Here is a 25,117-nt window from a genome sequence, read left to right on the forward strand (position 1 = left end):
CCCGAGGAAGGTATGGAGGACCCAGAGAGGAGGGAGCCCTGAGCCCCGCCCTTCCTTTGTCCCCATGGGTACCAAGGCACAACTTACCACTTGAAGCAACTAGGCGCTTTCCTTCCTTCCTTCTTTCCTTTCTCTCTTTCTCTCTTTATTTCTTCTGTGGGGGTACTGTGGATTGAGCTTAGGGGCATTCTACCGCCAAGCTACACTCCCAGCCCTACTTTTAAAATTTTTAGTTTGAAGCATGGTCTCACTAAGTTGCTAAGGCTGGACTCAAACCTGCGATCCTCCTGTCTCAGTCTCCCAAATACTGGGATACAGGCATGTGCCACCACGCTTGCCTTTCATTTCATTTTATTTTTATTTATTTATTTTTGCTGTACTGGGGAGAGAACCCAGGGGCACTCTACCTCTGAGCGACACCCCTAGCCCAATTTTTTATTCTTTATTTTGAAACAGGGTCTCACTGAGTTGCAGAGGGCCTCACTAAGTAGCTGAGGCTGTCCGCGAACCGCCATCCTCCGGTCTCAGCCTCCCGAATGCTGGGACCGATTGCAAGCGTGCCCGGCTCACCGCCCTGGCTTCTGCCTGCAGGTTACTTACCCAACAGCGCGCACGCCGTGGAGGCCATGCTGGCCGCAGCGAGCATCGGTGCCATCTGGAGCTCCACGTCCCCGGACTTCGGCGTGAACGTGAGTGGGCCTCTGGGTGGGAGGCGTGCGGCGGGCAGGGCTCCCGAGGAGCTGGGGCAGCGGGAGCGAGGCAGGGAAGGGGCGCCATCACTCTGCACCCTGGCCTTGACCGAGAAACCGTGGGGGTGGGGGGGCTGGACCGTGTTCTCAGTTTCTGGTGCTGGGATTGAACCTGGGGCCTCACACACGCTCTGTACACACAGGAAGATTTTATTTTTTTACGTTGCTGTGGATAGAATCCAGGGGTATTCTACCTCTGAGCTAATGCAGGGGTGCGCCACCACGCCCGGCTGATAAAGGCTTTTTTTGTGTGTGTGTGGTCCTGGGAATGGAGCTCTTCTACCTCCAGGCTACACTTCCAGACCTATTTTCTATTTTATTTGGAAACAGGCTCTCTTAAGCCAGCTGAGGCAGGGCATCTCTGATGCTCTCTGTGGCCCAGATGTGAGTGGCGTCTGGTGGGCTTCCTGCGGTGCCTGTAGATGCGGGACACAGGGACCTGGCTCAGACGCTCACAGTGTGGCCTCTTCTCTGCCCTGCGATCAGCACTCCTTCGGGCGGCTTTTGGGTGACCAGTGATGACTGTCCCCCCTTTCAGGGCGTCCTGGACCGGTTTTCTCAAATTCAGCCGAAACTCATCTTCTCCGTCGAGGCTGTCGTCTACAACGGGAAAGAGCACAACCACCTGGAGAAGCTGCAGCAGGTGGTCAAAGGTGTGCCCTGCTGCCCGGCGTGTGTACACACCTGCGCGGTTCCTCTAGTCCTGGTGTCTGTGTGTGCACGTGCATGCATGGCCCCTCCAGCCCGGGGTCTGTGCATGTGTGCACGCACCTTCCAGCCCTGTGTGTGTGTGTGTGTGTGTGTGTGTGTGTGTGTGTACACGGCCCTCCAGCCCCCTGTGTGTGTATATGTGTGCACAGCCCTCCAGCCTTGGGTGTGAGGTACATGTTGAGCTTGGAGCCTCCCTGGGTGTCCCGAGTGTGTGTGCCTTCACAGAAATAACACCCTCCGCCGGGCGTGGTGGGCACGCTTGTAATCCCCGCGCCTGGGAGGCAGAGACAGGAGGATCGCGCAGGTTCGAAGCCAGCCGCGCGCGCTGGCTTAGGAGACCCTGTTTCCAAATAAAAATGTAAAAATAGGTCTGAGAGTGTAGCCCGGAGGTAGAAGGGCTTCCAGGAACCCCAGTACCACCAAAAAAAAAAAAAAAAAAAAAAAGAAAGAAAAGAAATAACACCCTCCCCAGGAGTCCTTACGCCGCCCCGCCCGGCGGTTGCATTTGGTGAAGCGGAGTCAGCGGCTGAGGACCTCTGACCCGCCACCGGGCCTTTTCTCCTCTCTGGCCTTTCAGGATTACCCGACCTGAAGAAAGTGGTGGTGATCCCCTACCTCGCTTCCAGAGAGAAGATCGACATCTCTAAGATTCCAAACAGGTAGGCAGCCCCCGGCCGCGTTCTGACCCCAGCTGGGCGGGCGCTGGCGGTCCCCTGGGGTGGAGCCCCCAGGGATTGACCCCGTGGACTCGGTTTTAGAAATGGAGGTTTCAGGGAAAGGCTTGATGTTGTAAGTGGAGCTGACCCTAGACTGAACCCCGAGGCCGTGTGGCAGGTGAGAGGTGGACAGAGGAGGTGCCGGTGCCTGTCTGCGCCCTTCCAGGTGGGGCTCCGGAGAGGCCCGCCTGGCCCCCAGATCGGCCACAGCATTCGCCTCGGAACCGATGCGCAGGGGCCTGTGCGTTTGCGGGTGGAAAAGCAGGCGCGTGCTCACACCTACGCACGTGTGCTCACACCTACGCATGCGTGTGCACAGTGCGCTGTCGCCCTCGAGTCTGTGTGTTCCGTGGGCAGGGATCTGACCAGCCGAGGATGGGGCATGCCTGGGCAAAAACGCATCTGTCCTAAACCCCCGCGGATGTTTCTTCTTGTTATGGCAGCTGTGCACGGGGCATCTGCATTGCTTTTCTTCTCCCTTTCTTTCCTTTGTCCGTTCTTTCTTTCTTTCTTTCTTTTCTTTCCTTCTTTCTTTCTTTTGTCGCACACTGGGGATTGTATTCAGGCATTCTACCTCCAAGCTACACCCCCAGTCTATTTTACTTTTACTTTGAAACAGGGTCTCGCCAGGAGGCTGAGTGCCTCTCTACTTGCTGAGGCTGTCCTCGAACCTGTGCTCCTCCTGTGTCAGCCTCCCAAGGATGACAGGCGTGCACGCCCATGCCCGGCTCAGGCTGAGAGGCCTCTGAGCTGGAGTTACTCTCAGGATACCCTTTGTCTTAGCCTCCAGCTGGCAGGAACTGTGAGCGGGCCGTGAGGCAGTGGGAGGGGCCCTGGTGCCCTCAGGGAGAAGAGAGAAGGGTGGTAGAGGCCTCTTAGGCAGATGGCAGGTGGCATCAGCTCCCTGGTTTTGTTGGGGTGCTGTGTAGGGCACTGGGGGTATGGGCTTGTGTCCTGACCTGTTTGCAAGGATGAGTCACACCTGGGGTGGAGGGCCAGTGACCGCTAGGCCAGGACTCAGCGCGCTCATTGGGCGGCAGGGGCCAAGCGCCCAGGAGTTGAGAGCCGGGTGCAGCGGCGTCTGAGTGGCCTTGAGGGCTGTCCTGCATGCGCCACCCTTCGGAATCATCTGGAACATTGCCTGCAGCAAAGCAGCAGTGTGGCCGGGGCTGCGTCTCTGGAGCCCCGTCGTGGGTTCAGAGCCCAGCTGGGCGACCCGCGCCCGTGATTAGCCTCTGGGTGCGTGGCCCTCCTCACTCCCGGGCTGACTGAGCAGGGCATGTGGTTAGCGCCCCTCTGCTGCCCCTCTGCTCAGCTTGCACTGAGCCCTGGCCTGAGGTCGGGCCCCCAGTTCTGGCTCCTGAGTTTTACTGATGGAACCCTTGATGCAGACACCAGGGGAAGCCAGCTGAAGTTTGCCAGCCCCTCGGCGATGGGCTTTTATTGACCTGGATGTTTATGAGTCACTGGTAGAGAGATGAGGACATCAGCAGAATCACATCGGCCCCTCGTGCAGCGTCATGCGAGGCGGGCGCGCTGCGCAGGAAGCCCAGGCCTGGTCCCCGTTCAGCTTCTAGGGCTGGGGTCGCAGGTGGACCCACGCCGTGTGCCGTCTAGGAGGGAGCAGAGCCGCCCTGGGCTTTTCATCTTTAAAAGAGCAGCAGAAGTAACTGCTGTTTATTGTGATCTATGGACCGTTTGGAAGGAAAGGGTTTTCTCTGTGAAGCTTCAATTAGATTGAGTACTTTAAGTAAGAGGGACGTGGGGAGGAGGAGGAGGAGGAGGAGGAGGAGGAGGAGGAGGATTCCCCTGGCTGTGAACTTCTCAGGTGTGCATTTTCTTGCCCTCTGGAGCAGCAGGCTTTGCTTATTAGGTTTGTTTGTTTATTTATTTAACTTATTCTTTACAGTACTGGAGATGGAACCCAGGGGCATCCTACCTCCAAGTTACACCCCCAGCCCTATTTGTTACTTATTTGTTTGCTTGTTTGTTTTATTTATTTTTACAGTACTGGGATGGAACCCAGGGGCGTTTCTACCTCCAAGCTACACCCCCAGCCCTAGTTCTTATTTATTTATTTATTTACTTTCTTGGTGGTACTGGGGGTGGAGCCCAGGGAGCTAGCTTTCTACCTCCAGGCTATACTCCCAGAACTAGTTGATATTTTATTTGGAAACAGGACTTCACTGAGTTGCAAAGGGCCTCACTAAGTAGCTGAGGCTGTCTGCGAACTCCAGTCCTCCTGTCTCAGCCTCTCCAGTACTGGGATGGGATTACAAGTGTGTGCCACCACGCCTGGCCAGAATTCCTTTTTAATCAGCTTGAGTTCCTGAGACTGGTGTCTGTGACCCTCGAGCCTGCCTGCCGGGTGGGCGACCCTGGCCAAGCGCGGTGCGGTCGGGGTGGGATCAGGGCCAGCCTGCTGGAAGGCTCAACCCGCCCTGTGCTGCCCGCAGCGTGTTCCTGGAGGACTTCCTGGCGAGCCGGCCGGGCGAGCAGGCCCCGCAGCTGGAGTTCGAGCAGCTCCCGTTCAGCCACCCGCTCTTCATTATGTTCTCCTCTGGCACGACGGGCTCGCCCAAGTGCATGGTGCACTCGGCAGGGGTAGGTGTCTGCGCCGCGGCCCGCCCTGTGACCGTGACCGCCCCTCTTCGAGGTCCCTGCCGGTCCTCCTTGTAGCCGGCCCCCAGGGATCAGGGCCGGGCCTGTGCTTCCCGCCTGGGGTGCTCGCTGCCACAGTGACTGCGACTCGGTCCCCAGGGAGCGCTCCTGGTTCGGCGCCCCCTGGGGACGTGGACTTTCACTCAGCAGGCTGTGTTCCCTTAGGGGCCTGGGGACTATTCGTGACGACGCAGTGTTTTAGTTATTATTGTTATTATTTTTTTCCTGCGGTACTGGGGATGGAGTCCAGGGGCTTTCTACCTCTGAGCTACACCCACAGCCCTATGTTTTATTCTTTATTTGGAAACAGGGTCTCACTGTGTGCCACCATGCCCAGCTATTATTGTTATTAATTTTGCAGTACTAGAGATTGAACCCAGGGGCATTCTACCTCTGAGCCACACCCCCCAGCCCTATGTAATTTTTTATTTTTTGGTGGTACTGGGGTTCCTGGAAGCCCTTCTATCTCCGGGCTACACTCCCAGACCTATTTTATATTATTTTTATTTGGAAACAGGGTCTCGTAAGCCAGCGTGCGTGGCTGGCTTCGAACCTGCGTGATCCTCCTGTCTCTGCCTCCCAAGCGCGGGGATTACAAGCGTGCGCCGCCACGCCCGGCCCTATTAAATTTTTTAGCGTGAAACAAGATCTCACTAAAATGCTGAGGCTGGCCTCTGACCTGTGATCCTCCTGTCTCAGCCTCTCGAGTGGCTGGCATCGCAGGTGTGTGCCACCATGCCTGGCTGACCTGCGGTATTATAAGAACCAGAACAGAGGAGAACAGAAACTCTGAGCACATCCTGGTCCTCAGGGGTGTGGTGCTGTTCCCTGAAGCTGTCCTTCCGTAGCGTGTATACGGAGTGTGCCCGTGTGGGCTGGCATCGTGTACCTTATCTTTGGGGCTGGTATGTGGCTAGCACGTTGACATCCAGAGAAACGCCACATCCTCCACGAGCTGGCCGGCGTTCGCTAGATGAGGTATTGAGATTGGGTGATTTTTATTTTTTATTCTTTGCAGTACTGGGGATGGAACCCAAAGGGGCATTCTACCTTCGAGCTACACCCCCAGCCCTATTTTTTAGTCTTTATATTGAAGCAGGGTCTCACTGAGCTGCAAAAGGCCTCGCTAAGTAGCTGAGACTGTCCGCGAACCACGATCCTTCTGTCTCCGCCTCCCAAATGCCGGGATGACAAGCGTCTGCCACCACGCCCAGCTAGGTATTGGGGTTTGGAAAAGAAATATAACGCTGTTTTTTTTTTTTTGGTGGTACTGGGGTTCCTGGAAGCCCTTCTACCTCCGGGCTACACTCCCAGACCTATTTTTACATTTTTATATTTGGAAACAGGGTCTCCTAAGCCAACGCGCGCGGCTGGCTTCGAACCTGCGCGATCCTCCTGTCTCTGCCTCCCAAGCGCGGGGATTACAAGCGTGCGCTGCCACGCCCAGCGTTATAACTCTGTTCTTACTCTGGCTTAAGTAGCCAGATGTTTACAGATGTTCTCCAAACCTCACGCAGTCTGAATCCCGTCCCTAAGAAGGACCTGTTTGGCTCGGAACCGCTTGGGCACTCTTTAGCCGGTCCTCGGCTTCCCCGATCGCTCTCGTGGGAGGGGCCACGTGGCCTCTGTCCTGCCTGGTTTGGGCCCCTCTGGAGGCCCAGTCGCGGGCTGGGGAACACTTGCAGATAAAGCCCCACCCTGGTGATGCGGTGCTGACCCCGAAGCCCAGGGCGTGGGGACTTTGGCCGAAGGCTTCTTTCCCGGCTACGCTGCGGAGCCCGCTCCCCTCGTGTGGGCCGTGAATTGTCCTGTGGGGCGAGCCGGCCGTGTCAGCACCTCCAGCCTGGGTGTGCGCGGGTCCGGGGTGGGGGGCCTCCTGCTCCCCAGGGAAGGCAGCCCGGCCCGCAGGGACGTGGGCCTGTTACGGAGCCACGAAGACGCACGGTTTTAGGAACCTCGCAGACAGTAGGGCGTAAGTGGCCAAACACCATGTATTTCCAGAAAAATGGGAATGTCCCACCGTGCTTTTATTTTTGGTGCTTTTCCATGGCGACGTCCCTTTTGAAGGAGAGCGCAAGGGTGTATGGGATGTCGTGCAGTTTGCTCGTAAAGCGACGCGCCGGGTATACTTAGAAGATGGAGAGATGAGGAAGAGTTATATTTGTTCCGTCTTCACCGGGCTCTCGCGTCTCCAGAGGAGTGACTGAGCCTCTTGTGTGGTTTGGAGAGTCGCCTGGACGGTGGACTTGGACATGGCGCTATCGTAGGCCGTGGCGGCTGGGCCTCGTGTGGGCGCGGGGTCACAGCCCTGGCTGCTGGCTGTTTCCAAGTCCACGAAGGAGTCGGAAAGCAGCCTCCTTCTTTCTTTCCAGTCCGGTTGCACAGGCCTGGGGGTGGCCCGGCGGGAGGAGAACGTTCACCTGGCCTGCACCAGGTCCTGGGTCCCCTCCTTGGGGCTGCCCCCCACCCATGCTCCCGCCCGAGACCCACTCAGCCATGCTCCTGTACGTCCTCACCCTCAGCAAAGCCTTCTGACTCCGCCACAAATAGTTCAAAAGCTGTAATCATGCCGGGTGGGCGTGGTGGCGCAAGGTTGTAATCCCTGCCCTTGAGAAGCGGAGACAGGAGGATCTCGTGGTTCAAAGCCAACTGCGCTGATTTAGGAGACCCTGTTTCCAAATAAAAAAAAGTATAAAAAGAGGTCTGGGAGTTCAGGAGGCTGAGACAGGACGATCACAGATTGCGGACAGCCTACTTAGTGAGGTCCTTTGCAACTCAGTGAGACCCTGTTTCAAAAAAAGGAATAAACAATAGGGCTGGGGTGTCACTTAGAGGGAATGTCCCTGGGTTCCATCCCCAGTACTCAAAAAAAAAAAAAAAGAAAGAAAGAAAGAAAAAAATTTAAAGTAATCGTTGGGCTCGGTGGCACACACCTGTAATCCTAGGAGGATGCCAGGGGGATCGCAGGTTCGAGGCCAGCCTTAGCAATGTAGAGAGACTCTCAACTACTTTCATTTTATTTTTGGTACTGGGGATTGAATTCAGGGACATTGTACCTCCAAGCCACAAGTCACACCCCCCGGTCCTTTTTTATTTTATTTTGAAAGACGGTCTCGCTGGGTTGATGAGTCTCACTAGGTTTTGAGGCTATCTTTGAACCTGTGATCCCTCTGTCTCAGTCTCCCAAGTACTGGGATTACAGGCGTGTGTCACCGCGCCCGCCACATTTGTGATCCTGCGCCAGCCCCGGCGGCTCCTGCGCCAGCCCGGCACCTTGGCCAGGGGCCGGCGCTCACATCCGTGGACCAGTCCCACGGGCCGCCGTCGGGCCCGAACACCGGCTCCCCACTCCAGGGACGTCGACGGGCATCACGTGTGGATTCAGTGTAAAGGCAGGGAAACGGGCCAAGGGCGAAGTGATGGTGCGGGGACCGCCTGCCCGCCCGTCCAGTCCCCGCAGATAAGCCCAGGCGCGGGCTCAGCGCGGCGGGTGCTGGGGCGCCGTCGGACGCCAGAGGGCGCTCCCCGCGCCCACGAAGGCCTGGCCGCATCCCGAGGCGGCAGGGCGACCCAGCCGGGCGCGAGCTCTCCACCGAGGGCGCGGGGCGGGCGGGCGGGGGCGCCCAGATGTGCACTGGAGCTTGCCCGTTCAGCCTTTTAATTAGGAGGCTGCAGCAAGTGCGGAGAGCCGGGCGTGGGGGCGCACGCTTGTGATCCCAGCCTTCCGGAGGCTGGGAAGGGGGCATCGCCCGGCCGGGGGATGCTCACCTGCCCCCCGCCCCCCGCAGGGCACGCTCATCCAGCACCTGAAGGAGCACGTGCTGCACGGCAACATGGCCCGCGGAGACGTCCTGCTCTACTACACCACGGTGAGCCCTCCCCGCCCGCGCTCTGCCCCCTGAGGGCCTGCAGGTGCCCTGGGGGCCACCGGCAAGGCTCCACCCATGTTAGTACTGTGTCCAAGCTCATCTCAAGGACTTGGAGTTGCTGGGTGTAGGCGCAGTGCTTGCCAGGGCCCTGGCCAGCCGCACCCTGCTAAGCCACACCCCACCAACCCACGCCCTGCGAGGCCACGCCCCTAAAGACACAGGGCCACACCTTTGTCAAAGCCACGCCCACCAAGCCACGCCCACCAAGCCCTACCCTAACAGGACCTGTGAAGCCATACCCAAGCCATGCCCATCTAAGCCACACCCACGAAGCCCCCAGCTGCCAACCCCCGCTAAGCCCCCTCTAAGCCACGCCCCGACACGCCCCTCCCGCTAAGCCACGCCCTCCGCGCAGGTCGGCTGGATGATGTGGAATTGGATGGTGTCCGCCCTGGCCACCGGCGCCTCCCTGGTCTTGTACGACGGCTCGCCCTTGGTGCCGACGCCCAGCGTGCTGTGGGACCTGGTGGACAGGATCGGGTAGGCCCCTGGGTGTCCTGTGGGACCTGGTGGACAGGATCGGGTAGGCCCCTGGGTGTCCTGTGGGACCTGGTGGACAGGATCGGGTAGGCCCCTGGGTGTCCTGTGGGACCTGGTGGACAGGATCGGGTAGGCCCCTGGGTGTCCTGCTCGGCTATTGCCGAGGGAGCGGCCTCCTTGGGAAGGCTCTGGAGTCAGCCTCCACCTTCTCCCCTGAGGTCTTCGGAGGGCTTGGCCGTCCAGAGTGTCCCCTTCCAGGAGCATGGGGAGGCGCCCGGAGGGGAAGACTGGGGGGGCGGGGGCTCCATGAGGCTCTCTGCGGAGAGAGGGGCCGCCCCAAGTCCTGGCCTGCTCCGAAAATCCACAGGCCACAGGAGAGGTAGATTTTTTTTTTTTGTAGTGCTGGGGACTGAACCCAGGGGCGTCCCTCCTCTGAGCTACATCCCCATCCCGGCTGGAGGAGTTGCAATTAATTAATTATTTTTTTTGTGGCACTGGGAATGGAACCCAGAGGCATTCTACTTCTGATCTACACCCCCAGCCCTATTTTTTTCTTTCTTTCTTTTTTTTTAGTGGTACTGGGGATAGAACCCAAGGGTATTCTACTTCTGATCTACACCCCCAGACCTATTTTTATTCTTTTTTTTTTTTTTTTTTTTTTTGTAGTACTGGGGATTGAACCCAGGGCATTTACCTCTGAGCTACAACACCCCCCACCCTCAAAAGAAAAGCAGGGTGTGGTGGAGCACGCTTGTAATCCCAGCATTTGGGAGGCTGAGACAGGAGGATCTCTGCTGGAGGACAGCCTCAAATACTTAGTGAGGCCCTTTGCAACTCATTGAGACCCTGTTCAAAATAAAGAATAAAAAGCCAGGCGTGGGGGCGCACGCTTGTAATCCCCGTGCTTGGGAGGCTGAGATAGGAGGCTCGCGCAGGTTTGAAGCCAGCCTCAGTTACTTAGTGAGGCTCTCAGCAACTTAGTGAGACCCTGTTTCCAAATAAAATATAAAGTGGTCTGGGAGTATAGCCTGGAGGTAGAAAGCCCCTGGGTTCCACTCCCAGTACCACCAAAAAAATAAATAAAAAGTAAATAAATAAAACAAAATAAAGAATAAAAATAGGGCTGGGGGTGTAGCTTGGAGGTAGAATGCCCCCTGGGTTCGATCCCCAGTACTGAAAAAAAAAAAAAAGTGTATTTCCTCTTTCCTTGGTCGTACGTTTATAGGAACATGCTGGTCAGGAATAGGCCTGGAGCTCCGGGGTGTGTGTGTGTGTGTGTGTGTGTGTGTGTGTGTGTGTGTGTGTGTAGATGCTGGGGCTTGAACTCAGAGGCATTCTACCTCTGAGCTACATGCCCAGCCCTATTTTATTTTATTTTATTTTATTTATTTTATTTTTGATGGTACTGGGGTTCCTGGAAACCCTTCTACCTCCGGGCTACACTCCCAGACCTATTTTTTATATTTTTTTTAATTTGGAAACAGGCTCTCCTAAGCCAGCGCGCGTAGCTGGCTTTGGACCTTCGCGATCCTCCAGTCTCTGCCTCCCAAGCGCGGGGATGACAAGCGTGCGCCCCCACGCCCGGCTCCTATTTTATTTTTATTTGGAAACGGTCTGGCTTGGTTGATGAGAGTCTCACCACATGGGGAGGCTGTCCTTGAACTTGTGACCCTCCTGTCTCAGCCTCTCAAGCACTGGGGTTACACTGGCTTCAAACTGTTGATGTAAGCAAAGCCTGGTGCCAGGTGGGGGCAGACCCCCTACCTGCTGGGGGTTAGGCGAACACTCATCCCTGGTCCCCGGCGCCCTGGAGGGAGCAGGTGCGGGGACTTGCTCCCGGGTGAGCGTGGGCTGTGGGCCCACGTCTTGGTCTTCGCAGACGTCATAGAAATGGGTCACTGACCGACCACGGAGAGCTTTGGCCTGGGACCTCGCAGGCTCCTGAAATGTTCTGGTGTTTTCTTTCCACCTGTTCACGTAGCATCACGGTCCTCGGGACGGGTGCCAAGTGGCTGTCGGTGCTGGAAGAGAAAGGCCTGAAGCCAGGTGAGTGCCTCTGCAGGCAGTGGGGGGGGGGCTGCCCAGTGGGCGGGGCCTGCGCGGCGGGGGCGGGGCCTGCCGGGCCAGTGTCCGTGCTGATCTCTGGCTGTCCGTTCACCCCAGTGGAGACCCACGGCCTGCAGACACTGCACACGATCCTGTCGACCGGCTCCCCGCTGAAGGCCCAGAGCTACGAGTACGTGTACAGATGCATCAAAAACAGCGTGCTCCTGGGCTCCATCTCGGGTATGGCCGCCGCCCCGCGGGCTTGCGACGGGGTGAAGCCAGGGAGATGGGGCTGTAGACACGGGCTGTGCTTCCCAGTGGCCAGGCCGGAGCCTAAGCGCGCACCCTCACCTGGCCAGTCCACACCTGTGGGTCTATCCCATGACCTGCAGGCATGGTCGAATCCCCTCTTTCTATTTTTGGGGTACTGGGGATCGAACCCTGGGGCATTCTACACCCCCGAGCTACACCCCCAGCCTGATTTCATTTTTTTATTTTGAAACAGGGTCTCGCTAGGTTGATGAGAGTCTCACTACTTGCTGCGGCTGGTCTCGACCTGCAGTCCTGCTGTCTCAGCCTCCCAAGTGCTGGGATTACAGGTGTGCGCCACCACACTCGGCTCGAGTCTATTTTATTTTTCTCTCTCTCTTTCTTTTTTATACTGGGATTGAATTCAGGGGTGTCCGTGACAGAGGTACATCCCCAGCAGTTTTTATTCTATATTTTGAAGCACAAAGTTATTGTGTGTTGGCCTTGAACCTGCAATCCTCCTATTTCAGCCTCCCTCCTACTAGGGTTACAGGTATGCACCAAGCGCCTGGCCAAAGCACTTCTTTAAAATGTGTTATTTAAAGCTCGGTGTGGTGGTGTATGCTTGTACGCTGAAACAGGAGAATCGCAGGTTCGAGGACAGCCTCAGCAAGTACTGAGACTTTCATCAACCTCGTGAGACCCTGTTTCAAGATAGTAAAGTAGGGCTGGAGGTGTAGCTGGCGACTGAATGCCTCTGAGGTCAATCTCCAGTACCAAAAATAAATAAATAAGAATAGGGCTGGGGATATCACTTGGAGGTAGGATGCCTCTGGCTTTAATTCACACACACACACACACACACACACACACACACACACACACACACACTCAAATATACACAGTATCATTTTACACTTGACAAAATTTTTGGAGATACTGACTTACTTTATTTCGATCTTAACCCTCCCCTCCAATTCATATAACAGAACATAATTAAGGAATAAATTTGATTTAATTTTGAAAATGTTTCAGATTTCCAACCAAGTGTACAGGGAATTTCTAGTCACTAGGTTGAGGACATCAGTGACATCCAGTGGTACTTTTTTGTGGTTTTCCTTAAAGTTCTTTTTTTTTTAAATTTAATTTTTACTTTTTGTGGTGCTGGGGATTGAACCCAAGGACATTCCACTTCTAAGCTACTCTTTTTATGTTTTTTTGGTGGTACTGGGGTTCCTGGAAACCCTTCTACCTCCAGGCTACACTCCCAGACCTATTTTTTATACTTTTTTATTTGGAAACAGGGTCTCTTAAGGCGTCAAGGCTGGCTTCGAACCTGTGCGATCCTCCTGTCTCCGCCTCCCAAGCGTGGGGATGACAAGCGTGCCCGCCACGCCCGGCTTCTGTTTTGTTTTTGAGACGGGGCTTTACTAGGTGGCTGAGTCTTGCTACATTGCCGAGGCTGTCTTTTCACTCGGAATCTCCTGTCTCAGCCTCCCAAGAACAGGGATGACAGGCATGGATCACCTCTCCCAGCCTGAAGTGGGTGTTTTCCTCCAACACCCGTCTTTAGCGTTAGATAGCACCTGCCATGGCCCTTGCTGCGGGAGGTTTCTGTTTTCCCACTAATTAACACGGTGTAGACGTTAGGTGTAGACATTAGCGCGGAGGCTCCTGACTGCTGTGCCCCGGGCCGGGCCGGGCCAGGCAGGATCAACCAAATCATCCTCTGACACCTGCAGTATTGGATTTCAGAGTGACCACTAGAGGGCGTTTGGTTAGAGAGTCCTCCAACCAGAGAATTCAGTCAAAAGAAAACAAAATAAAAATAACAAAAAAAAAACCATGGCCAGACATGGGGCTGTTCTCCAGTTTCCAAGTCACTGCGCCCCGGAGAGGAGCCCCAGCTGGCCGGTGGTTCTCCCATGTCCATCTGCAGAGGGTCATCATGGGCATCGGTCCCTTTGGACCTTTCTCCTCTGTTGTCCACTGATACGGCAGACGCGTCCTCCTGGGTCTCAAGCGCTGGGTCCTGTCGCCCTTGCCTGCAGGTGGCACGGACATCATCTCCTGCTTCATGGGCCAGAACGTGTCCATTCCTGTGTACAGAGGGGAGATCCAGGCCCGGAACCTGGCCATGGCCGTGGAAGCGTGGGACGAAGAAGGTGCAGTGCAGCCCACCGTCCCCGGGGCGTTAAGACTGATGTGCGCGTCCTTTGCTGACAATTCTTCAAAACAGCCCTCTCAGAGGCGCGCTCCCGGTGCTCACACAGTAGTGTCCTTTGGCCCCCAGCCCGGCCCTGGCCCTGTGGGGCTCCTCGTCTCCAGCCCCCAAGAAACCAGTCCTGGGCTGGCACGGAGTTGGCAGCCAGGCAGCCCCACTGCCTCGCCAGTTGATGCCCCAGGTTATGGAGGGGACCAAGATGGCCTCCCGTGGTAATCTGTAGCGATCACTGCCTGTAATCAGAAAGCCTATTTGGGTCCCCAGCGCCAAACGGGGCTGCCGTGTGTTCTGTGCCCTGAGCAGGTCCGCGGGCTTGCACGGTCCGGACCGCCTCTGCCTTGCATGCGTGCACACACACCACAGTGACACACACACACACACCGCACTGACGGCTTACGGGAGAGGGAGGGAGCGCTCGTGCCGGCTGGGGCTGGGCGTGACCCTCTCTCCTCCCCACCCCAGGGAATGCAGTGTGGGGGGAGAGCGGGGAGCTGGTGTGCACCAAGCCCATGCCCTGCCAGCCCACGCACTTCTGGAACGACGACAACGGGGGCAAGTACAGGAAGGCCTACTTCTCCAAGTTCCCAGGTAGGTGGGGCGGATGCCGGGCCTTGCCGGGGAGCCTGCCCGCCCGTTCCGCCAGCGAGCTGGTGTTTATGATCAGTATCTGGTCACCGGCAGCTTGAAGCCGGCATCGGGCCCAGTCGCGTCTCAGCACACTGCCCACCCTGGTCAGCAGCCTTGCTGCAGGGCGCTGGTGGGAGTTACTGGTTCACCCAGAGAGGGCGGAGGGTCTTTGTGTGTGTGTGTGTGTGTGTGTGTGTGTGTGTGTGTGTAGTACTGAGGATGGAACCCAGGGGCATTCTACCTCCAAGCTATACCCCCAGCTCTATGTTTTAGTCTTTATTTTGAAACAGGGTCTCACTGAGTTGCAGAGGCCTCGCTAAGTAGCTGAGGCTGTCTGCGAACCGTGATCCTCTGGTCTGAGCCTCCTAAATGCCGGGATTACAAGCGTGCACCACCACGCCTGGCTTTTTTATTTTTGAAACAAGGTCTCACTGAGTTGTGAAGGGCCTTGTTAAGTAGCTGAGGCTGTCTGTGAACCGCGATCGTCCAGTCTCAGCCTCCCGGGTGCTGGGATTCCAAGCGTGCCCACCACGCCCGGCTCGGAGGTCTCTTAAGGACCGGGGCGGAGGCTGTTCGTGTGGCAGCGGCGGCGGCAGGAGCAGCTGCTGGCTCCTGTCCTCTTTCCATCTCCGGCACCATCGTCTGGTTCTTTGGAGATGGAAGAGCGCTTTGCCGCGCTGATTGACAGCCAGACACATGCCCACACAGAATGACTTTACCTCGTCTGTGTGCAGAGGGGAGCCAGGCCCCAGGCAGGGAAGTCTTTTTATTTAAAGATCTGATTCCTGCTTCCTTCTTATTTCGTAAGCGGCCTCGAGTTATTGCTGTGTAATTCATAATTTAGCGAGCCTTCTGTTCCAAAGTTATTTATACTAATCACTTGCCTGGGTCCTGCAGTTTCTAGAAAAGTCATAGGATTTCGCATAAACCACATGTGGAGAGTCAGAAAGACGTCGGTTGGATTTGTCGGGGCCGTTCCCGTCTTTCCGCTTGGCCAGGCGGGCTGTGTGTCACGAGCACTCCCCCGAGCCTGGCAAGACTTCTCCCTCGCAGCCGGGGCCTCCCTGCTGCGGTTGAGCCCCATCTGGGCGGCTGCCTGCATGCAGCTTTCCTGCAGGGAACACCAGCAGGGAACTAGCCCTGGCGAGGAGGAGGCAGGGAGGCCACAGGATTAGAGGCTCAGCCTGAGGGACCTATTGGTGAAGACGGGGAGGCTGGTTTTATTTAACATTCCCCTTCCCGGAGCCTCTGGGCGGATTACGGGGGCTGGCCTGCAGTAGCAAATGCAGATCTGGCGGGCGGGTGGGCGGGCGCCTAGGCTGGGAGCGGAGGCCTCCGTGCCTGCGCTGTACGGTGGCTTTCCGCCGGCTCGTGCTGGTTGCATGTGCACCAGGCCCCGGCCCTGCAGGCCTGGCGCCTTCCGCTGCCCCCACACCCTCCTTCCTGAGGCCAGCGGCCTCTCCCACTCAGGGTGCCCCAGAGACTCCTGCTGACGGCGAGTGGCCTGCGTGCTGAGGTCAGCCCGTGGTGCCCTGCGGGTCAGAGCTGGCGCAGCCCTGCCGGGGGCTGCCCCTGGCCCCACGTCTAACCGTGTGTCCTGGTCAGCATCCTGTCTCTGTGTGACCGGCCCCTGGCGACTGTCCAGGTGGCCCGTCCCGGCCGGGTTCCTCGGTGACCGAGCACTCTGTTTTCCCCGCAGGTGTCTGGGCGCACGGGGACTACTGCAGAATCAACCCCAAGACCGGGGGCATCGTGATGCTGGGCCGGAGGTGAGCCCTTGGGGGCCTGTCTTCCCCGGGGACCCCTCCCTGCTGGGCCGGGACCCTCCCCGCTGCCTGTGCTTCCCCAACTCCGAGGCCCCGTGGGAGCGTCCCGGCCTTATGGCTGGACCGCCCCTCCCTGTGCCCTTTCTGGAGGGGGCATCTTGGCGGCTCTCCAATGGCGGGCCGGCCTTGCCCACGCCTCCCTGCTCTGCAGTGGTGGGTTAGGGGTTCAGGGTCATGGCTAGCATCCGTCATTGGACAGGGGACCTGAACATGGCCTTATCCCCAGGAAGGAGAGGGGGACTGGGAAGGGCAGCGTGGTGGCAGGTGACCGCGCGGGGGCCCTGGATGTCTAGGTCTGGATTGATATTTATTTATTTATTTATTTATTTATTTATTTATTTATTTATTTATTTTTGCAGTACTGGGGATGGAACCCAGGGGCATTCTACCTCCAAACTACACCCCCAGTCCTATTTTTTATTCTTTATTTTGAGACAGGGTCTCACTAAGTTTTGGAGGGCCTCACTAAATAGCTGAGGCTGTCCGTGAACCATGATCCTCCTATCTCAGCCTCCCAAATGCTGAGATTACAGGAATGTGGCACCATGCCCGGCTGTCTGGAGTGTGTGTGTGTGTGTGTGTGTGTGTGTGTGTGTTGTGTGTGTGTGGGGGGGTACTGGGGCTGGAACCCAGGGGCTTTCTACCTCCAGGCTGCACTCCCAGACCTATTTTTATATTTAATTTAGAAACAGGGTCTCACTAAGTAGCTGAGAGCCTCACCCAGTAGCTGAGGCTGGCTTCGAACCTGCGCGCTCCTCCTGTCTCCGCCTCCCCAGCGCTGTTCACTAGAGTGTCTGGACTTAGAGGCAGTGAGGGGCGGCTGGTTGGGAGTGACGCTGGGCGGCGCCCTTGCCGCCTCAGGCTGGTGCAGTGGCATGGCCGCTGTCCAGGGTCCCCGGGGCACCCCTGCGGGCACTGTGTGCTGACGGCCGTGTTTCTTTCCAGTGACGGCACGCTCAACCCCAACGGGGTGCGTTTCGGCAGCTCGGAGATCTACAACATCGGTAGGCCCTCTCCCGCCCTCCCCAGCGCCAGGGCTCCACCCCCAGTCGGCCCCAAACCTCAGAGGGGGCGCAAGGCCCCTCGGCCCCTCCCGTCCCGGGCCTTCTGTAGGGGGAGCTGTTGTGTTAGGCTTTATGTACAGACAGGCTGCCCGAGTGCCGAGGGCACACAGCACCGGGGTGGCCAGCGCAGCGGGGCCCCGGGGTCGCAGGCCTGGCGGGCAGGCCCGACTGAGCCTTCCCGGGAGGCAGCCGCTATGGGTGCGGCGGGCTTCGGGTCCCTCCACAGCTGGAAGGAGCCGCCCGACCTGTCTGCTCACAGCCCCAGGTCCGGGCCCGGCGGCCCTGCACCCGGAGGGGCTCGCGAGAACGCGCGTCTTCTGTCTCCGCAGTGGAAGCCTTCGAGGAGGTGGGGGACAGCTTGTGCGTCCCCCAGTACAACAGGGACGGCGAGGAGAGGGTCATCCTCTTTCTGAAGATGGCGTCGGGGCACGCCTTCCGGCCGGACCTAGTCAAGCGGATCCGCGACGCCATCCGCGTGGGCCTGTCTGCGCGCCACGTCCCCAGCTTGATCCTGGAGACCCAGGGCATCCCGGTACGCCCGCCCTCTGCACTGCGCATGCGCGGGCGCGCTGGGTACCAAGCAGCCTGCTGGTGCTGTGAAGAGCCGTCCTCACGTTGCCTAGCAACACCATCCCCTTCTCCTTCCCAAGATGGCCTTTTGGGTTGCTTCCTTTGGGGATAATTTTGGGGTGGGCATTCTGGGGATTGAACCCAGGGGCTTTTCATCTCTGAGCTATACCTCCAGACCTTTTATTTATTTATTTATTTATTTATTTATTGGTGGTACTGGGGTTCCTGGAAGCCCTTCTACCTCCGGGCTACACCCCAGACCTGTTTTTTATATTTTTATTTCAAAACAGGGTCTCTTAAGCCAGTGCAGCTGGCTTTGAACCTGTGATCCTGTCTCCGCCTCCCAAGCGCGGGGATGACAAGCGCGCGCCAGCACGCCCGGCTTTCTTTTATTTTGGAACAGGGTCTCACAAAGATTCTGTGGGTCTTGCTAAGTTGCTCAGACTGCCCCCCACCCTGTGATCCTCCTGCCTCGGCCTCCCGAGCACTGGGCGTACGGGTGTGCGGCACCACACCCAGCTCTGGTGTCCTTTGTCGGCAGGCTGCGTCCCGTTATCACCCACAAGCCGCACCTGCAGAGCTTAGCCGCACAAAGCACTTGCCAGCGGGAGGGCCCGTGACACCCAAGTGACAGGCGGCCCCTCGGAGGCCGGCGCTTAGGCGCTTAATTAGTTCACACGTCCGCTGAGTGTTTCAGATGAATGAATTTTAATTATATCTCAGCTTAAAAAAAATGTGCGGGGCCACTAGAGCTCAGGCAGGTCCCTGGGCTCCGCGGCCTTGGAAGCTTCTAGACCATACGTGCGCCAACACGGCCCAGCCGATTAAAGGTGAAACAGGACCAGCAGGGTGGTGCGTGTGCACGTGTCACCCAGGACTTGGGGGCTTCACCAGCTTCCACTATGAACTGCCCCTCTGCCCGGGACCTCGCAAACTTTCCCCTCGTAGTCAGACCTTGCCAGACACGCACGGCCCCCTCTCACATCCCTGGCATGCGCGTCTTGTTTTTGTTTCTGTGGCGCTGGGAATTGAGCCCAGGGGCGTCCTTCCTCGGAGCCACACCCCAGCTCTATTTTTTATTCTTTATTTTGAAACAGGGTCTCACTGAGTTGCAGAGGGCCTCACTAAGTAGCTGAGGCTGTCCCCGAACCACGATCCTCCTGTCTCAGCCTCCCGAATGCTGGGATGACAAGTGTGCGCCACCACGCCCGGCTTATTCTTTTTATTTTGAAAGAGGGCCTCACTGAGTTGCTGCGGCCGGCTGGGTACCTGTGATCCTCTTGTCTCAGCCTCCCAAGGACTGGGATTCCAGGCGCACATCACCGTGCCCAGCTGCTCATTGCTTTATTTAAATTTAAAAATTTTAAAATTAATTTTACAATAAATTAATAAATTGACTATTTTTATTTTCAAAAATAAAATTTATTTATAAAAATAAATATTTTTAGTTTTTAGGGTTTTTTAATGGATGTATTATAGTCTCATATCAAAATGTAAGTCATAGCCGGGCGTGGGCGCACGTTCGTCATCCCAGCACTCGGGAGGCTGAGACCGGAGGGTCGCGGTTCGCGGACAGCCTCAGCTACTTAGTGAGGCCTCTGCAACTCACTGAGACCTGGTTTCAAATTAAAGAATAGGGCTGGGGGGTGTCGCTTGGAGGTAGGATGCCCCTGGGTTCCATCCCCAGTACCAAAAAAAAAAATAAGATAAAATAAAAAATAGGGCTGGGGGTGTCACTTGGAGGTAGGATGCCCCTGGACGACATCCCAGTACCCCCCCCCCCAAATAAGTCTAATCGCACGTTGACTGCACGCACACGCTTGCTCGCTGCTTTCGGAGCAGGGTCCCCCAGTGTAAGGCGCCGGCTCTGCCGGGCTGTGGGCGTGCCCCCCCACCCTACCTGTTGGTGGCAGGTGGCTCCCGTGAGACTCGGGTTTGGACGCGGTGGCTTGCGGGGTTCCCCCTTTGGGCTAAACGCTGTCCGTGTTGGATTCGGGTCTTTCCCTGCAGTACACCCTCAACGGCAAGAAGGTGGAGGTGGCGGTCAAGCAGATCATGGCCGGGAAAGCCGTGGAGCACCGCGGCGCTTTCTCCAACCCCGACACCCTGGACCTGTACCGGAACATCCCGGAGCTGCGGGACTTCTGAGCGGGACGGCCCGCCGCAGCCGCCCGGTGCCTTCCAGAGAAGACAGAACCGGACGGCTGGTCTAGAAGGAAACCTGCTCCCAGCGCTCGCTGGGCCCGGGAGCACCGCTGCTGCTCCGGAGTTAAACGGCCCGGGCTTGCACGCTAGGACGGGAGCGAAGGCCGCTGGAAGGGCGGGCGGCCGGGCTCTCCGAGCGTATCTGCTCGGCCTTGCCGGGGGGGGGACGCGCTGCCTGGCGTCTCGGGGACCGAGTGCCCCCCCAGGAGCGCTCAGAGCCCTCCCCGCACTGCCAGCCCTGGCTCCCCGTCCTCCCTCAGCGCCTGGCATTGTGGACGGCTAGCGCTCCGGGGCACCCCCTTTCCACAACTGGCCACCGGGGACCCAAGTGCTGCCGGCAGTGGACGGAATACTGACCCTGGCAGCACTGGACACCACACTCCGACCCAGCGGGCAGAGTCACCACAGAGGGCATGGGTCCTGCCCGCACAGACTTGGAATGGTTAATGTTCTCATGTTAACTAAGGGGCTGGTGTGGACGGTCACCCTGGGTGGCGCCTGCGACCCGGCAGTGCGGTCCCTGGGCGTCCTCCGAGGACAGGGTGCCCTAGGCCTGGGAACGGCGTGGCAGTGCACCACCCCCCCCCCAAAAAAAAATAAGCTCTTCAGACATCACTGTCAGATGGTGCCAGGAGCACTTGTCCCTGGAGTCCCGGCTCCCATGGCTGGGCGGAACGCACAAGCATCTCTGTTCGGCCTGTCGACAACATCAGGCGTTCCTGTGTTCGTCTTTGTATTTTTTTTTTTTTTTAAACAGAGCACAAAGAAGTACCTTTCTGGATTCTTTCTCTTCTGGATTAGAGGGGCAAAGTGCTATGAAGAATTTTGTGCAATAAATGTGTGTGCGTGCGCACACCTGTCCAGGGGTGTCTACTTGTGGCTTCTCTGAAGGAGGTGACTGGCCGCACGTGCGGCCAGAGGCGGCGTCCCAGCCCGCGTCCCCGGGGCCACAGGCAGGCTGCTGCCCGCGGCTCTGCTGCGCCGGCCTCCGCCCCCCACCCTCCTGTGAGGCCGTCTCTTCCAGTCACTGGGGGGCCACCCCGCCTTTCACTGTATCTGCGTCCCAGGCTGTAGCGCCCCAAAGCTCAGGTGCCCCTGGTCTTTCATAGTCCCGGGCTCATCAGCCTGGCTGGGTTCTCTTTTTTTTTTTTTGGTACTGGGGATGTAACCCACGGGCATTGTACCTCTGAGCTACACCCCCAGCCCTAGTTTTTAGGGTCTCACTGAGTTGCAGAGGGCCTCACTAAGTAGCTGAGGCTGGTCACAATCCGTGATCCTCCCGTCTCAGCCTCCCAAATACTGGGATGACGAGTGTGCGCCCCCACACCTGGCTTAAAAACAGTGTTTTAAAACTCTGATGTTGCCGGGCGTGGTGGCGCACGCTTGTCATCCCCGCACTTGGGAGGCTGAGACAGGAGGATCACGCAGGTTCGAAGCCAGCCTCAGCTACTTAGTGAGGCTCTCAGCAACTTAAGTGAGACCCTGTTTCCAAATAAAATATAAAATGGGTCTGGAAGTATAGCCCAGAGGTAGAAAGCCTCTGGGTTCCACCTCCAGTACCACCAATAAAATAAAATAAAATAAAATAAAAAAATAACTAAAATAAAATAAGTAAATAAATTAAAAATAAAACTCACGTCAGGGCCTCCCATGACATCCGCCACGTCCTGTCTCTCTTGCTAGAAACCTGGAGAGAAGTCGTCTTTGGATCCTTAGATATCTTTTTTTTTCTTTTCTTTTTGGTGGTGCTAGGTAGGGATGGAACCCAGGGCCTTGTGCATGCTAGGCACTGCTCTACCATTGAACAACACCCCCAGCTCTTCAAAAAATAATTTTTTTTTTTTTTGCTAAGCATGATGGTATATAATACTAGTACTTGGGAGGCTGAGACAGGAGGCGCCCAGATTCAAGACCAGCCTCATCCACTTATGGACATCCTCAGTAACTCAGCAAGACCCTATTTCAAAATAAAATAAAAAGGGCTGGGGGGGGTAGCTTGTAGATAGAATGCCCCTGTGATCCTCCTGCCTCGGCCTCCTGAGATTATGGGTGTATGCCACTGTACCCAGCTGGATGATTTTTTTTTGGGGGGGTGATCCTTTTCTTGGGTAGTTCCTAATATCTGAATCGATTAAAAAAAAAGAAAAAAAAACGTGAAAAAGATCAATTGCCGAGCGCAGTTTCCAAGCCCCTTTGAGTCTCCGCAGACTCTAGATGCCGGAGCCTCTAGATCTGGAGCGAGAATCAATTCACGTGGCGTGAAATTTTACAAGACAGCGTTCCGTGAACGGGCCTTCCTATTATTGCGGGCTGCTTGAGACTGTGGCTTTTTGAGAGGCGCCTTTGATACGCTTAAAACAATGGGGCTTTCAGACGCGTTCTGACTCTCAAGCCTCTGTGTGTGATTTCCCCAGAAGTGGACATTTTCAGATTTTCAGAATGAGTGTGTCTGAGTGGCTTTCCCTCGCTTTCTCTTTTTCTTTTTCCTTTTCTTAACCCCACATGGCTCCCTCTCCCCCTGGCCCGGAACCTCGGGTTCCTGCCAGTCTGTGTTCCGTAACTACTCCCCTGTCTGCACCCGGAGGGCGCGTTACGAATGGCCACGCTGTGACAGTTCTATCACGCCGTGCGCGCGGGGTGGACCCTGCAAATGGGATCCGCGGGGGCCAGTCCTGCCGGCTGCTGGGCTCCGTGTCTGCGGGTGCGGGCCGGCTGGGGTTCCCGCCCCGGCGGCCCCGGCTTCTCCTCTGGTCTCCCTGTTGGCGTGTCCCTCAGTCCCCGCGGTGGAAGGCAGCGCCGTGATGGATGGCTCCTGTCCACGGTGGCCTTATTAGCCACTCTGTCAAGGTGACAGTGTCATTTTTAATATTCCATCTTCAGACTCTAGGTTTATTTTTAGGTTATGAGTTAGCTAGCCTTCTCCAAGATGCAGTGACATAAAGTTTGGAGTTCCATTCTCTCTCTCTCTCTCTCTCGTAACATGGATTGAGCCCAGGGGTATTTTACTCCGAGCTGCACCCTCAACCCAAGTTTAGTTTGTATTTTCAAAAAGGGTTTCATAGCCGGGCGTGGTGGCGCACGCTTGTAATCCCAGTACTTGGGAGGCTGAGACAGGAGGAGTGTAGGTTCTCGGACAGCCTCAGCTACTTAGTGAAGTCTTCTGCAACTTAGTGAAACCCTGTTTCAAAATAAAGAATATATATTAAAAAATAGGGTTGGCTAGGCGTGGTGGTGCACGCTTGTAATCCCCGCGCTTGGGAGGCTGAGACAGGAGGATCGCGCAGGTTCGAAGCCAGCCTCAGCTACTGAGTGAGGCTCTCAGCAACTTAGTGAGACCCTGTTTCCAAATAAAGTATAAAATGGGTCTGGGAGTATAGCCCGGAGGTAGAAAGCCTCTGGGTTCCACCCCTAGTGCCACCCAAAATAAATAAATAGATAAATAAAAAATAAAATAAAAAATAGGGTTGGGGTGTAGCTTGGAGGTAGAATGCCTCTGGGTTCAATCTCCAGTTCCACAAAAAAGGGGGAAGTTCCTTGAAGTTGCTGAGAGCGTTGCTAAGTTGCTGATGCTGGCCTTGAACCCACGGTCCTCTCGTCTCAGCCTCCCCAGTGCTGGGATGACAGGCGTCCATTCTCATACCTGGCTCATATTTTTAAATTATTTTTTTTCGATACTGGGGATGAAACTCAGGGGCATTCTACCTCTGAGCTACATCCCCAGCCCTATTTTTCATTCTTTATTTTGTCTCACTGAGCTGCAGAGGGCCTCACTATTAGTGGAGGCTGTCCTTGAACTGCCATCCTCCTGTCTCAGCCTCCCAAATGCTGGGGTTATAAGCGCGCGCAACCATGCCCGGCTTTAAATTAATTTTTAAAAATAGGGGCTCACTAAGTCGCTGAGGCCGGCCTCGAGCCTGCCATCCTCCCATCTCAGCCGCCCCAAAACTGGGATTCCAGGTGTGCACAAAGGCACCTGACTATGAAAACAGCTTTTAAAAAGCATCGGAAATGTTTTCCATATCAAGTGTTTCAAGGACCTAGTTATGAACTTCATTATAATTGTTCATTAGTTGTATTTTGTTCAATTACTTTAACAGTTGCCAAATAGAACACAAAGCTGGCAATTAGCGTTATGTAATTGTAGCGAGATGCTGGAACTGGGCGCGGGAACATGGTCTCTGTGAGCACAGCGCCAGCCTCATCCAGCTCCAGCCTCGGCCAGCTCCTGGGGTCCAGCCTTCTCTGTCCCTGGCCCGTGGGGAGGGGAGCGGCCTCTGCATTATACAGAAGGCCAAGTTTGGAAAAAAAACCCAAACATTCGAGGGTGGAACTGAAAATGTTTTACTTGGTGAAGAGCACACCTCAGCAGGGTAAATTATTACTGATAGTTCAGGTCGCCGGGTGTGGGGGCACACACTCATAATCCCAGCATTCGGGAGGCTGAGACAGGAGGATCGTGGTTTGCGGACAGCCTCAGCTACTTAGGCCCTTAGCAACTCAGTGAACCCCTGTTTCAAAATAAAGAATAAAAATAGGAGTGGGGGTAGAATGCTCTGGGGGTCAATCCCCCGTATTTCCCCCAAATATTCAGCTAAGATTATATTTAAAAAGGTGAACAAAAGTATATGTATTATGTTTTTGTACATTTGCATATTATATATTTCATGTTACATATGTACTATATACATATCTATTTAATTTTTTTGTGCTGGGGATTTTTTTTTTTTTTTTTGTAGTGCTAGGGATCAAACCCAGGGCCTCAGGTGTGGCATGCAGGGGCTCTCCCCTGGGTGACTGTCCTGACTCTTCTGAATGTATTTTCCCTTTCTTTTGTGGTACTGGGGATGGAACCCAGGGGCATTCTACCTCTGAGCTACACCCCAGCCCTGTTTTTCATTCTTTATTTGGAAACAGCGCCTCAAGTTGCAGAGGGCCTCACTAAGTAGCTGAGGCTGGTGGTGAACCTGCGATCCTCCTGTCTCAGCCTCCCAAGGACTGGGGTGATAAGCACGTGCCGCCATGCCCGGCTTCTCTGAATGTGTTTTAGAGGTAGGGGTATG

The 25,117-nt window shown here is 56.1% G+C and overlaps 1 protein-coding gene across 2 annotated transcripts in view; it reads left to right on the forward strand.

Annotated features, from left to right (window-relative positions):
- The window catches only part of AACS (acetoacetyl-CoA synthetase), a gene marked incomplete at both ends in the record, with an annotated part of 30,892 nt that extends 10,892 nt beyond the window's left edge, over positions 1 to 20,000 (forward strand). The window contains 14 exons of one of the 2 annotated variants that reach the window (XM_080717851.1): positions 592 to 689; positions 1,288 to 1,402; positions 2,038 to 2,119; positions 4,633 to 4,780; positions 8,626 to 8,706; positions 9,122 to 9,246; positions 11,228 to 11,292; positions 11,410 to 11,532; positions 13,593 to 13,706; positions 14,228 to 14,353; positions 16,092 to 16,161; positions 17,164 to 17,222; positions 17,612 to 17,814; positions 19,863 to 20,000. In XM_080717851.1, coding sequence (XP_080573977.1) covers positions 592 to 689; positions 1,288 to 1,402; positions 2,038 to 2,119; positions 4,633 to 4,780; positions 8,626 to 8,706; positions 9,122 to 9,246; positions 11,228 to 11,292; positions 11,410 to 11,532; positions 13,593 to 13,706; positions 14,228 to 14,353; positions 16,092 to 16,161; positions 17,164 to 17,222; positions 17,612 to 17,814; positions 19,863 to 20,000 — 1,547 coding nt within the window. The remainder of the gene's footprint in view (positions 1 to 591; positions 690 to 1,287; positions 1,403 to 2,037; positions 2,120 to 4,632; positions 4,781 to 8,625; positions 8,707 to 9,121; positions 9,247 to 11,227; positions 11,293 to 11,409; positions 11,533 to 13,592; positions 13,707 to 14,227; positions 14,354 to 16,091; positions 16,162 to 17,163; positions 17,223 to 17,611; positions 17,815 to 19,862) is intronic. The other variant, XM_080717852.1, reaches the window with a different exon arrangement.
- Positions 20,001 to 25,117: the final 5,117 nt, after the last annotated feature.

The sequence above is a fragment of the Muscardinus avellanarius genome, assembly GCF_963383645.1.
Source record: "Muscardinus avellanarius genome assembly, chromosome: 21".
Lineage (NCBI taxonomy): Eukaryota > Metazoa > Chordata > Mammalia > Rodentia > Gliridae > Muscardinus > Muscardinus avellanarius.